The 12,942-nt window shown below is 45.7% G+C and overlaps 1 protein-coding gene across 13 annotated transcripts in view; it reads left to right on the top strand.

Annotated features, from left to right (window-relative positions):
* Window positions 1-12,942, top strand: part of rapgef1b (Rap guanine nucleotide exchange factor (GEF) 1b) — a 146,786-nt gene that overhangs the window by 124,213 nt on the left and 9,631 nt on the right. For 5 of the 13 annotated variants that reach the window (XM_058050045.1, XM_058050054.1, XM_058050129.1 and 2 more), the window contains 9 exons: window positions 6,727-6,872; window positions 8,150-8,328; window positions 9,891-10,047; window positions 10,110-10,198; window positions 10,258-10,413; window positions 10,661-10,711; window positions 11,898-12,012; window positions 12,084-12,270; window positions 12,394-12,912. In XM_058050045.1, coding sequence (XP_057906028.1) covers window positions 6,727-6,872; window positions 8,150-8,328; window positions 9,891-10,047; window positions 10,110-10,198; window positions 10,258-10,413; window positions 10,661-10,711; window positions 11,898-12,012; window positions 12,084-12,270; window positions 12,394-12,912 — 1,599 coding nt within the window. The remainder of the gene's footprint in view (window positions 1-6,726; window positions 6,873-8,149; window positions 8,329-9,890; window positions 10,048-10,109; window positions 10,199-10,257; window positions 10,414-10,660; window positions 10,712-11,897; window positions 12,013-12,083; window positions 12,271-12,393; window positions 12,913-12,942) is intronic. The other 8 variants (XM_058050138.1, XM_058050098.1, XM_058050122.1 and 5 more) reach the window with 6 other exon arrangements.

Here is a 12,942-nt window from a genome sequence, read left to right as displayed (position 1 = left end):
CTGGTGGTTCGTGGCGTCTGTTGGTTTCCACCCAAGGTGAACCTGCTGCCTGCCTGTCACTGTGCTTCAACTCTGCTGAAACGTTCACTTCACAAAGTGCTCTTAAAATGGAACGCATTGAAGTGCCTGTGGGCAGAAACGGGTTGATCAGACTGCTTTGAGAAGACTTTTTGTTTTTTTTTACTGCTTGTTTCTTCGAGAGGCTGATGCACTGAGTCAGTCCACCCGCCCGTGTACCGTGCCGTCATGTCCAGAAAAGAGGGAGCGGCTCTCATCGAGGGACAGGAAACCTTGCCAGTGGTCTTTGGCGTCATGGGGGAAGGAACAGGAGGGGTGTCCAAAACGGGGTGTGTTACTTCCCCACTCTGGATGCTCATCAATCCAGCGTAACGAGCGTGTCAGTCAGCAGTGGCAGGAGAAGCTTGGAGCTCTGGTGTTCAAGATGTTTGTGAGAGGCTCCTCTGGAGATGATTAATTTAAAAGCAAACTTTCCATCATCCTACCATCACGGAAGCATGCATGTAATCACTGGGCCACATAATCGCATGGTAAACCCAACTCCTGACATTTTGCCCGTTACAGCATAATCTCACACGCTGGCGGCTTTTTGCCGTTATTACTTCGCCCTTTCCCGACTTTGCTTCACCCCCTTTTATCATCACTTTCGCACAGGAGGTGTCAACGCGTTCATGTCCTTGTTGTTGTGTTGCTGAGAACCAGGCCCTGTGGCATCATCTGTGTGAGGAACACATGATAGTCACTTTGTGTCCTCATTTAGGGAAGTGGCTGCTTCTGCTTTGTTAGTCTGCATACAGCATATACTAGGACAATTGAATGACCTACACCTCGGGGCTCCCTCCATATATTCAGTAGGCCGTGTCAGTGGAGTACATTGGTGTCCAAAGTGCGGCCCGTGGCACATTCTAAAAATATGGTATAACGAGAAAAGTCACGATTTTACAACAATGTCATTTCACGAGGAGAAAAAAAACACATTTTCAAACTGCAATATCATGAAATGAGGAAACATTATATCTATATAATGTCAAAGTTCATTAGTCGGGTATTATTTGTAGTAGGGAATGAATAAACAGCTTTGAGGCCAATGTAGTGTCTCTCCTCCCACGAGTCATTCCATCAGTCTGAAGATAAACGTCTGTAAAGCCCACACGGTCATTTGTGAGGAAACATGCAGGCAAACAAGCAGCGGTGGCACCAACGTGAACGAGAGCACACAGACTGGCTCCACTGTGCTGCAGCATGGAGTCTGGTTGGCTTTCTAGTCAAACACAGGAGGCATTGAGGCCAGAGGCCTATAAAAGGTTTATGCCACCACACAATATGCAGGTACTCACAGCTGCACCCTCCTCCTAAACCCAGTTGGCCTACATCTGACCCAGTGTGGGTGTGTGTGTGCATTTGCGCCAGTGACGAAGAAACCCCTTGCTCGCAGCGTCTCATTGAAACAATCTCTTGCGGTTCATGACGTGATATTCTGGTAATTTGACATCAGCCACTGAGAGACACAGCGAGTCTTTGTATGAGTTACACATGCAGCTGCAGCACTGCGTCAGGTTCCCTCGTGTGTTCTGGTGTTGAATAACTCATTTACAGTCTGGGAGCCCAGCAGCTCAACATGCCACAAAAACCCTTACCGAACGCATTTTTCACGTCCATGTGCGATCCCATGACTCCTGTGCGCAATGCTGTTTATGTTCCAGGGTAGCCCCCCCCCCCCCCCCCGTGTACACATGGATGATCAGCTGCATCGTCTCCGATCACCTCTGGCGTCAGCTTTTAGAGCAGATGTCACAAACAGGAAATGCATATTTCATGTTCTCATATCCAGCAAAGCCCTGCTAGCAGCCATCATCTATGGATCTAGCTCTTTGTGGACTAATATGGATTGGCGTTATAGATTGCTGCGCTCCGCCAGACACTCTGTTCCCATGCTACACTTCATTCAGACTGAGCACATCCATCTCATCGATCATTGCTCCTGGCCACTGCACCGACCCATGGATGTGGAGCTGCCTTGCCGGTCACTGACACACGGAGGCCATGTTTATGTAATCATAAACATTATCAGTTCCGCCATGTTCCTCTGTTTTTCCCGTCATTTGTAAATATGCCGTGAACACTGTTCACGTGGTTGACTCCGTCAAAATGTGGGCTGTCTTTCCTGTCGCTCGCCGCTGCACGGCTGGAAAGCTGCAACATGCGCCACCGTACTTCTTCCTCTGTTGCTCCTCCATCAACCATTAACCACGGCCGCATTCCAAAACGGGGCCTGCTCAGCCTTTGACATGTCGTCTCGCAACCTGAAGATAACCGAGGACGTAATGAGGAGTCACACCAAAGCTACACTGCAATCAAGAGAATGAATCATTCACTTTGCACTTCACTGTTTCCTGGTGAATTTTCCTTCTTTCTGTTTTTCCTTCTGCTCGTCTTCTACAGGCCTTTTGCATTCCAGTCTTGCTCCAAATCCCATCCTGGCACTGCGTCTTTGTGGTTTTAGTTCTGAACTGCAGCAGGCCTCCTTCCCGTGGCTTTTATGGCTAAATAAGTAGAGGCATTGATGAACATGCAGTCGGTGCCTTTCCATGCACTAAAAATGATTGCATTGATTGGCGTGAGAACCTTATTTAGATTGTGTTTGTCTTTTTAAAAGTCAGATCAACATACCTAAATGATGCGTTTGGCAAACTCGTTCGATCTCTTGCATGTGTGTGCTACCAGAACGGCGCAGGTGTTCTGTGCCTGCGCCAGTTTCCATGACGGGCTCTAACCCGGAATTAATCATGGCCCTAAATTGAATAGAGGGCAGGTCATTGTTTTGCGTAATCACTTCAGTGGAGACATAGTTGATGGCACAACGTAGCCGGTAGAATTCCTTCTCATGCACATTTGTAGCCAAGATGTGGCTGCCAGGTCTCGCACGAGAAACAGGCGACTCAAAAACAAGCCCAAAACAAACAGAAGCTTCTGAATTTGTGGCGCTTTCACAGTAAAAGCTTTCAGAGAAGACTCTCTGCATAAATTGTAATGGCAGGGGAGGAGCATATACGGCATATGCTTCGATGGGAAACACTGGTTTGTTTTGAAAGCTAACGTGGTGCAGTGGAATCTGATGTCTTGAGAACATTTATTTCCGGTACAGTGCACACTGCTTACTTCCCGCCTTGGCCTCTGCCCTCATCGCCAGCTGGTACGCTGACCTCTGTGACCCTTGAAGGCGTCTTCTGCTCACACGCTGACTTTCACTGCTCAGACAGGAACAGTGGAAGGGGCGGGGCAGCAGTAGGTGACAGCTGTGTATGTAACCTTGAGCACATCCCCTATATCCACCTCGCCTGGCGGTGACAGGGGGGTCTAGGGGGCCGGCCAGCTGTCCCGTATAGACCACACCTGTATCCAATGAGCTCAGGCTGTCTGCTCTCCTGCCGCAAGCTCATACGTCACCTCGGTAGTACCCTTTGGGCCGTTTTAATGAAGTCCAGCATATTGTTCTCCTGAGTGATCATGTCCTCGGTTGAGTCTGAGAGCACAAAGTCTTGCTTTTAATGTGTGGAGGAGGATCATTTGACCAGGGTGGTGTTCTACTCTTTGATAGAATGGCGACTTCATGATAAACAACATAGTAGTAGCACTGTTTACCTCATTGGACGTCCACCAAACCTTCTTCCTGTTGACATTCTCATGACCAATGAGGGAGGAGAATGGCTTGTTATGAAGCCTTTTGGTTCGGCATATTGACATATTGTTTTTCAGCAAAAAAAGCACTTTGGACATCTCATCTCAAATTCTAAATGACATGAAAAAAAGCTTTGTAAAAATGTTTTGTTGCATTTCCAGTTCCATAATCCATATTAACATTGTCAAAGCATCAGAGCGGGACTCAAAATCGGATCAGATATGAGGGCAAAAATTGCTGATCAGGACCTTTCTGATACTACTCGGTCATAAAAATATCTGTTCTGTTCATGAACGCGTCTGCGTGCTATTCATAGAAAGTGTAATTGCAGAAGTGATAACTTGCATGGTGAGAATCAGGAACCCGTGTTCACTTCCATCTTGATCTGGTTTATTCTGTTTCGTTACAATTCCCCCTTTGTAAAAGTGTCTGTTTCCAATCCTCCTTTGTTCTGTCAGAGCAGTCCAAAAAAAATCAATCCAAATATCACTATGACAACAGCGACTACAAAGATTATAGGAGGCACATCAGCACGACTGTGACCTCAAGACAGCTCAGCAGAGTATAAATAAAATACAGAAAGAAATGTTTTGACACTGTGGTTTCCTTCCTCCCACGACGTTCAGTGCGCGAGGGTTTAAATGCGGTGTGAGACGCCGAAGCCGATGACCTCACTGCCTCACTACAGCAGCAGGCGGCCGCTCGGTGGATGGGTGACGCGTCTCTGCTGCCAAGGAGGCCAACACAACTTCAACAGCACAGAGCTTAATTCATCCTATTGTGCGCACCACAACAAGTGAGGAAGCGCGCTCTGGATGGATGGCCGATGTGCCGACCGCCAGCTGTATCGATCATGGTGGTGACTCAGCGCACTGAGGTCATCACGTCTCATGTCTGGGCTGACTTCCAGCTTGTAAACCCTAGTCCTTTTGGGCCTGTTTAAACTTAGAATGAACAAGGACATGTGCTGTATTGGTGGCCTGCTGAAGGTATACTGTAATGTATGTACTACGTACTTGCCCTGAGGTGGAGAGCCCTGCAGTACTTTAATTGAAGCCTTAAGGCAATCAAACCAAACTTCTGACTGCTGCCCTTTTGTTTGGGTACCAGCCGCAGTAGTTTGGATGACAAGGAAAAGAGAGTTTGTGGTTTGGTGGTGAGCTGAAATGAGCTTGTAGTGCTTGGTGACTGAAAAGATCATGGAGAGGCTGCCGTACAATCAAAAGCATCTGCTCCACGCTGCATGCTGCCAAGACATGGAGGCTAGCAAACGCACCGCCTTGCCTTGCAGCATTGTGCAACCTCGGGGCCAATGACAACCTCTGTCTCACACACACACACACACACACACACTATTCTTTACTTAAGCACAGTGGAGACTCGGTGAGTGTGTTTTTCAGTTAATGTCGAAAATGTACATCTAGTTGTTTAAAAAAAAAAGTTATTTTGTTGTTTTTCTTGGGACTTTTGGTGACTAATGTATTCATCTTTAATATTTGAACTTTGATACTAAAGTGCCATTATTTTTCTTCTTTATATTACATCTTTATTCTTAGAAAAATTTGACATTTTTTCTTGTTGGAACACAACTTTTTGTCTATTTTGATTTTTTTCTAAAATTTCAGCTGTTTTTATTTCATTTCCTCTGTTTTTTTTCAATTTTTCAACTATTTTGATTTTGTTTTTTTGTGATTACGTCTTTTTTGTCTTTTTTTTGACTTTGTTCTCATAACATAACTTTTCCTGCAACCTAACACTGCAAAAATGACAACTTTAGTTGTTGTTTATTTCTCATGACTTTTCAACTTTATGATACTAAAATGAAGTTTTTTTCCCTGATGATATTATGTTGATTATTCTTGTAAGGTCCCAACCTTTTCTGGATATTTTTCTCTTCATATTTTGACTTTATTCTTGTAAAATTACAGCAGAATTTTTAGCATCACTTTTTACAATGTGCCATAGGCCATTAAGAAGGAAAAAAACAGCCGCAAATGACCCTTTGGACTATAAAACTATAAAGGCATGTTTTGTGTTAGCATGTTTGGCTTTCCAGAACAGATGAATTAGATGGACATTATATCCTCAAGAGTCAGGCCTTGAGGAACAGGTTAACGGCGTTAATCAAGATTCCACTGTGCTAGCTGTAGCAGTATCGATCCAGGCATTTCACCGTCACTGTGATGGTCTCCAACTCTTCATTTCTGTCTCACTCTTTCAATCCCGCCTACCTGCCAAGCACTTTTGTCTTGTTGCTCGACTGGCGCTGTGAAGTGGAGAGGCAGAATACTCTCCCTGCACCCCCCCCAAAGACACCGCTGTTACACTCAATAGCGCTTTTCTTTCTTATTGTGACATAACTAGGTTAGTAAAAGTTTCACATTGGACTTCTTCATTGTTTAAGGATGCTTTCACCTGTGGAATTGTCCTTGCTTGTTGCGTGAGCGAGTTGGCTGCTTTGGATGCAAGCTGAAAGGTGATTCAGTCAGCTGTCATGAGTTTCCACAAAGTCAGTCATTTGTGAATCAAGCTGCACTAATGCTTAGACGATACGTTTATTTTCATATCATGCCCGCGGGTGGATGTTTGGGGGAGGATGTGATGCTTGCCTCATCACTCGGGGAGGTTTTGCTCTAAACATCATCAACATGTTTTAATGAGTCACACAGCCGTCCTTGACTTTTTGTACTTCATGAGGCATGATGACAGCCAGGGGTGAGAGCGGAAGAGTACTGGCATGGTGGCTGCAGCTGCCGTTGGGATGTTGTCCCTGCTGCTAACTCCTGTCTACTACCCATTTCTACTCCCCATTTCTTCCCACACGCACAGGAAATCCTTCCTAATCATCAGCCTTCTGTTTGCACGTCTGGTAGTTTTCTTGACTTAAAAAAAGAGTGTCTGCTAGTGGTGGGCCTTTTCACTTTGGCGTGATTTTGAGCTGAAGCCATCTGGTTTCTGCTTCAGTTACCCGAGACCCCCAACGGTTTCTCCAGTGTGACTGACCACAGCTTTTTCCCCTCCATCCGTAGACTCACAGCGGTCCCATCTGTCCTCATTCACCATGAAGCTGATGGACAAGTTCCACTCTCCCAAGATCAAGAGAACCCCATCCAAGAAAGGCAAGCAACTGCAGCCCGAGCCAGCAGCAAAGAGCACTGAAAAACCTGCCAATAAAGTAAGCGCGCTAACATGTCCCGGCTTTACATCTGTGTAGCGTGGGGAAACTCCACCTGCTTGTTTGTTTGCGTGTTTATGTCTCAATTGTTTTCCTGTCATTTGTGGTGTATATTCCATTGTGTGCATGTGTGTGACTGCTGGTTCCCACAGCTCCCTCATCACAGGTGTCTAGAGAGATGAATGAGAAGTGCTTTGTTTCCTAAAATGGACTTCTCTGCTCACTTTTGAGCCTTTTGGTATTATGGGTTTATTCCTCTTTTTGTACTGTCAAAACTTCAGCTAAAGAAGGCCATTATTCATTCATTAATACATTTTCTACCGCTTATCCTCACAAGGGTTGCGTGTTGTGCTGGAGCCTATCCCACTCCCATTCATACCTATGGACAATTTGGAGTGGCCAATTAACCTAGCATGTTTTTGGAATGTGGAAGGAAACCGGAGTACCCGGAGAAAACCCACACATGCATGGGGAGAACATACAAACTCCACACAGAGATGGCCGAGGGTGGAATTGAACTCCTAGCTGTGAGGCTTGCTCGCTAACCACTTGGCTGCCGGGTAGCCAAAAAGGCCATTATGACAGTGTAAATTATGTATACCATATTTTACATACGATAAGTCATACTTTTTCATAGTTTGGCTGGTCCTGCAGCTTATTGTCAGAGATTGAGATTGGGAGCTTGGTGAACTTGCTTACCAGTTACCGGTAACATGCTTGCTTGACTTGTCATGTTCATGTAGTCTATTCAGGCTCTCAGGTATGCACTTTATGCGCTTGAGTTATACATACATTTTCCAGCAGAAACTAAAAAATGAAAGGTTGCAAGGGCCATGTTGATATTTTGTAAAGCTTATGATAAGAAGTCATGTATATTTCAAGAAAAAAAAAACTCATTAACTCAAATCATTAGTATGAACTTGGATCTTTTTTGCCATTTTCAAAATATTTCTACTTAACAAGATTCAGCAGGAGTGGACACATGTTGAGTGGAGTGGAGACCTTCCATCCGACACACAGCTGCAGATATCTGCTGGTGAAGGGTGCATTATAAACAAAGAGACAGTATAATCACAGCTGTAGATTACATTGTGTCGTAAAAAGATGTTTGAGCAATTTGAGTAAAATTTCCGCAATTTGGGTCAACTCTTTCATTGAGGGTTGATGATGATGATGATGATGATGGTGGGTCGCGCAGCCAACCCAGTTGAGACCCACTGGCATAAAGTGTTGACCAGCTCTCAGACTTGCTTTTGTATGTGTCCCCCATTGTCTAGAAGGTGAGTCGACTGGAGGAACAGGAGAAGGAGGTGGTCAGTGCCCTTCGCTACTTCAAGACCATCGTGGACAAGATGGTGGTGGAGAAAAAGGTGCTGGAGATGCTGCCCGGCTCGGCCAGCAAGGTGCTGGAAGCAATCCTGCCTATGGTTCAGGTGGAGGCCCGGATACAGCACAGGTGAGTCTGTGGCCTTGGGCCATTACAATACACTCCTCCATGTTTGTTGGCTCAAAGATGCCATCATCTGCTCCATTTCTCACCCGTAACAGGAAGCATAGGAAGAATGCGTGACACGTTAGGACTAGCACCAGTATCATCACTTCCCGCTCTTGAAGATAACCACAATCTGTTTATTTAGCATTTAGTTCCAAGCTTTAAACATGGTCAGGGTTCTGTCTTACATCTTTCCAAATATATTGAACTGTTGCCTTCATTTACTTTGGTCTGTCAGGGCATGCTGGGACTGCTTCTTCATCTGTGTGCCCTTTTTCATACCTCAGTGCAGATGATGAGTAGACGACTGATTTTTATCTTTAAAAGCCAGTGATGGATTGTTGACACAGCATCATGGAGCAACCCTCCCCGAAAATGTGTTTGTGGAATCGAACCCCTGATGGTGATGAGGTCACTCTGCAAACAGCGAGCTGTGCATCACTGCCCGGGGCCAGTAACGTCACAGACGCTGCTTGAGCGCAAACAGGATATTTTTGGGCCAACAATATTAGCATAGGTAGCACTACCCTCCCTTTGCCTGCTCTTATTGCACAGGCAGTCTTTTCCAGGTCAAAACCCTCCAACCTCCCGTCTTATCCCACTGTCTTTTCACACCCGTCATGACGCTCAGTTGTGTTCCAGTGATGTGAAGCAGCTGCAGCGTGTCGCTACAGGCCCTTGCCACACCTCATTGTTGCTCCTGAACGCATCAGTCATTAAAAAAGAACAAACAACTGCTGACATCCCAGTGTGTTTCTCCTGTCAGCACGCCCATGACAAGCTCCTAGACAGGCTGCATCCCTGGACAAATAACCCCTTCATGCGGTAAACAGACTGCATGTGATCGATGTCGCCTTAAACGACATACATGTCCCTTACTACATCGAGGTTCCAACACCACGCCCTCACGCTATTGCAGACTTCAAAATAAATAAATAAATGATTGATATTTTGTGGTTGCATATGGCCTATTATTACTATTACGGTTGTTACTGTTCTAAAACATGCATATTTAAGCAAATTGTATTTATTCTTGGCCTGAACCTCACTTAAGGTCCCTTAAGGATGGAACACATTCATGTGACGCACATGAGCTGGAGTTTTACTTCCGTCTTAAATGACTTACCAGTGTAAAACCATTTAAAGCCACCATTATAATACTGGTGAGAAAATAGTCAACGCAAGAAGTACGCTGTCTTAAGGTGTGAGTCTGTTATCTTACTGATGTCTAATATTTCTTACTTTCTCTGACTATAGCTCCTAATTTCAGTAATACAAATGTAAACGTGACTATAGGGATGTTATTTCATGTCTGGAGGGCTCTAATAATATTAAAAATGTTATTTCTAAGCTCGGAAACAGGTTTTCTATACTTGAACTACTAATATATTCTATTTCTGCTCATCAAGGCCACGCTCTGGACCCGATTAACCGTGATAAACAAGAGACGACTGTATTCTCTTCTACATAAATCGCACCCTCCAATCTGTGTCCTTTGTTCGTCCAATCATGTTCTCTTTCAACAGTTCAGCGTTGTCTTCCTGCCATAATCGCGTGTACCAGAGTTTGGCCAACCTCATCCGCTGGGCCGACCAGGTGATGCTGGACGGCATCGACTTGGAGGACAAGGAAAACGTGACGTCGGTCACCAACGTCATCAAAGCGGTTCTTGATGGCGTGAAGGTAAGACGTTGGCTGACGGGTCTGGAATGGCGGATGACAACGTAGTGATGTTTTGTGACCAGGAGCTGGTAAAGCTGACCATCGAAAAGCAAGAGCAGCCCTCGCCCACCAGCCCGAGCAAGCCGGCGCCACCTGTCACCACAACAGAGAGGTATGAAATTAGTCTTTGGGGGGGGGGATTGTAAATAATAATAAGGTCTTGGTTTGTAGCAGTGTGCCTTCTGAGATGCCCTCCGTTGAGCGGGAGTCGGAGGTCTTGAAGACGGCCCCGACGGCAGCTCCTGCCGAGGCTCCCCCGGAAGTACCCGATGAGGAGACGGCACCCCCAAAACCTCCCCTTCCTGAAGCCAAGATGGCAGAGCTCAGGTGTGTTTCATACTCACCGTGTGACCTCAAACATATCATTTGGAAAACAGAAGTCAACTGTTTCACTTTCTGGAAGCGTTTCTCATCAATCAGCAGAGGATTTGAGAGTATCAGGAGGGGTTTAGATTTAGAGCATTTTTACTGAACATTTTATTCCGGTGACTTTGAGTTATCACTCACTTTGTTTTTTTTATTTTTCCTCTTTGTGCTGTCTCATCCTTTGACTGCCTTTGGCTTCTGGCTACAGAGCACAGTTGAGTTCTGACGCTGGCCAAAGGAAACCCTCTCCCAAGGAGAAGTATGTTAGCGCCCCAGCTTTACGTGTTCATTGTAACATACCCCTCCCCCTCCCCTCTTTTTTGTAAAGCTTCTGGATTGGGTGGACCTGCATGGTTTCATTCTTCCAAAGTTTGTTTTGGGTCCAACCAGAAAACCGTCTAACGCAGGGGTGTCCAAACTTTATCCAGCCGGAGCCACACGGTGAAAGATGAAAGGATGCTGATCAGAGGTTATATACTGTATTTAAAAAAAATTCTCCATCTGAACTTGATATCGTTCAGATGATGATATCGATGAAAAGCCGTTATTATTATGCACTTCTGTATTGCTCTTTTTTGGCTAATTTTTGCTGTTTTCTTTATTTTAAGAAACAAAATATTTCTAACTTATTTTCAAATAATAATTAGTCAACTTTTCTGCCAAACTAATTAAAAAATTATTTGGTTTTGTTTCTTTCCTAGTCTCTTTATTTTTGTAAAATTACTACTGATTTTTGTTGTTTTTTGTTTGTTTTCTTTTTTCCTTGTTTTCCTCATCTGTTTTTATGTGCTCTTGTTTTTTTGTTTTTGTAAACGTTCTTCTTGTAATTTTAGACACATATTTTTCCACAACAGAATTTTGTCAAAAAAATACAACTTCATTAGTTTTCTTTGTTTCTCAAAATATTATGACTTAGAAAAGGTAATATTTCGTTAATATTTCAGCTTCATTCTTCAATATAACATTATTTTTCCTTATATTATGACATTCTCATAAAATCATAACTTTTTGTGTTTTTCTGTTAATATTTTGACATTATCCTTAATTACTGCTTACTATTCCATTTTTTTTTTTGGTTAAATTCTATTTTTATAATGTGCCACGGGCCAGAAATGGCTCCCAGGCCGCAATTTGGACACCCCTGGTCTAATGCATGAGTGTGTGAGACTCACCAATGAGTGTCCTCCCACTGGCCTCCACATCATGTCGTGCTCTGCTCTTTGCCCCATTTTGCCCATGAAATGAACTAATGACGGCGTGAACAACAGAACCCCCTCACATCATAGCCAAGAGTTGCTAGCATGGAACATTCTCTCATGTGGGGGATGTCTTGCCTTCATGGGTTTGCGTGTGCATATGTTTGAAGATGTTCTGTGTCATTCACACCAACGGCGACAAAAGCATTGTTCTTATTCTCTCCTGCCGTGTCTCTTCATCGGTAACAGTCCTCCACCAGCCCTCCCTCCAAAGAAGCGCCAGTCTGCTCCTTCACCAACGCGGGTGGCGGTGGTCGCCCCCATGAGCCGTGGCTCCAGTTTGCCCTGCAGCGTCCACAGACAGGTGACTTTGGACCGCCTCTTGAAGGACAAATCATGAAGGCCGGCGTGCAAATGATCTTTGTTTGTTTACAGCAGCATGACTACGAGCAGGAGTTCCTGCAGAGGCGTTTCTCAGGGGGCAGCCAGTCATACGGGGGCGACTCTCCACGCCTGTCACCCTGCAGTAGCATGGGGAAACTCAGCAAGTCAGACGAGCAGCTTTCCTCCATGGAGCAAGACAGTGGACAGTGTTCTCGAAACACCAGTTGTGAGACACTCGGTAAGCGGACAATACACATTGGAGTACAGCGGAACGACAAGATTTGAAAGTCACAGCATGCAGTTAACGTTACTTGTTTGCTTTTGTAATAGTTCATATTCCGTCTTTTATTTGACTTTTCAGACAACACGGAAAACTACGACCCCGATTACGACTTCCTCCACCAGGACTTGTCAGTTGGGGATAGCCTGCCTCCGATACCAGTGGGAGGCTGCCTCAGCCCCCTGCCCGAGTCTCAAAGCGAGTCGTCCTCACCCGTCCCCGGACAGCATCCGTCACACCCCCGCTTCAGCGCGCCTCCCCCCCAGCAGCCGCCCGAGTACTGGACGCCGCAGCCCAGTCAGACCAATCCCCTGGCACGCATCAGTGCCCCCCCGGCGCTGCCCCAGAAGAAGCGACGCAGCACCCAGCCGTCGCCTTTCCCCGACGTCGGCTCGAAGATGTTCTACGAGCGCTACCCCTCCCAATACGACAACCTGTCAGAGGAGGAGCTGCACCCCACGCCGCCGTTCCCGCTTTACACGCCCATCTCGCCCATGCCCCAGACAAACGGGGGTGTGTTTGTCGCACAGTACTTGGTCAGCGAGAACGCGGATGTCCCCGCCAACCCGCCACCGCTGCCAGAAAAGAAAAGCAGACACAGTGAGTGGGGGGGCCTCAGAGTGTGTGTGT

This window comes from Doryrhamphus excisus, chromosome 2, assembly GCF_030265055.1.
Source record: "Doryrhamphus excisus isolate RoL2022-K1 chromosome 2, RoL_Dexc_1.0, whole genome shotgun sequence".
Classification (NCBI taxonomy): domain Eukaryota; kingdom Metazoa; phylum Chordata; class Actinopteri; order Syngnathiformes; family Syngnathidae; genus Doryrhamphus; species Doryrhamphus excisus.
Note: the sequence above shows the minus strand (reverse complement) of the source record. Positions and strands in the feature narration are given on the sequence as shown.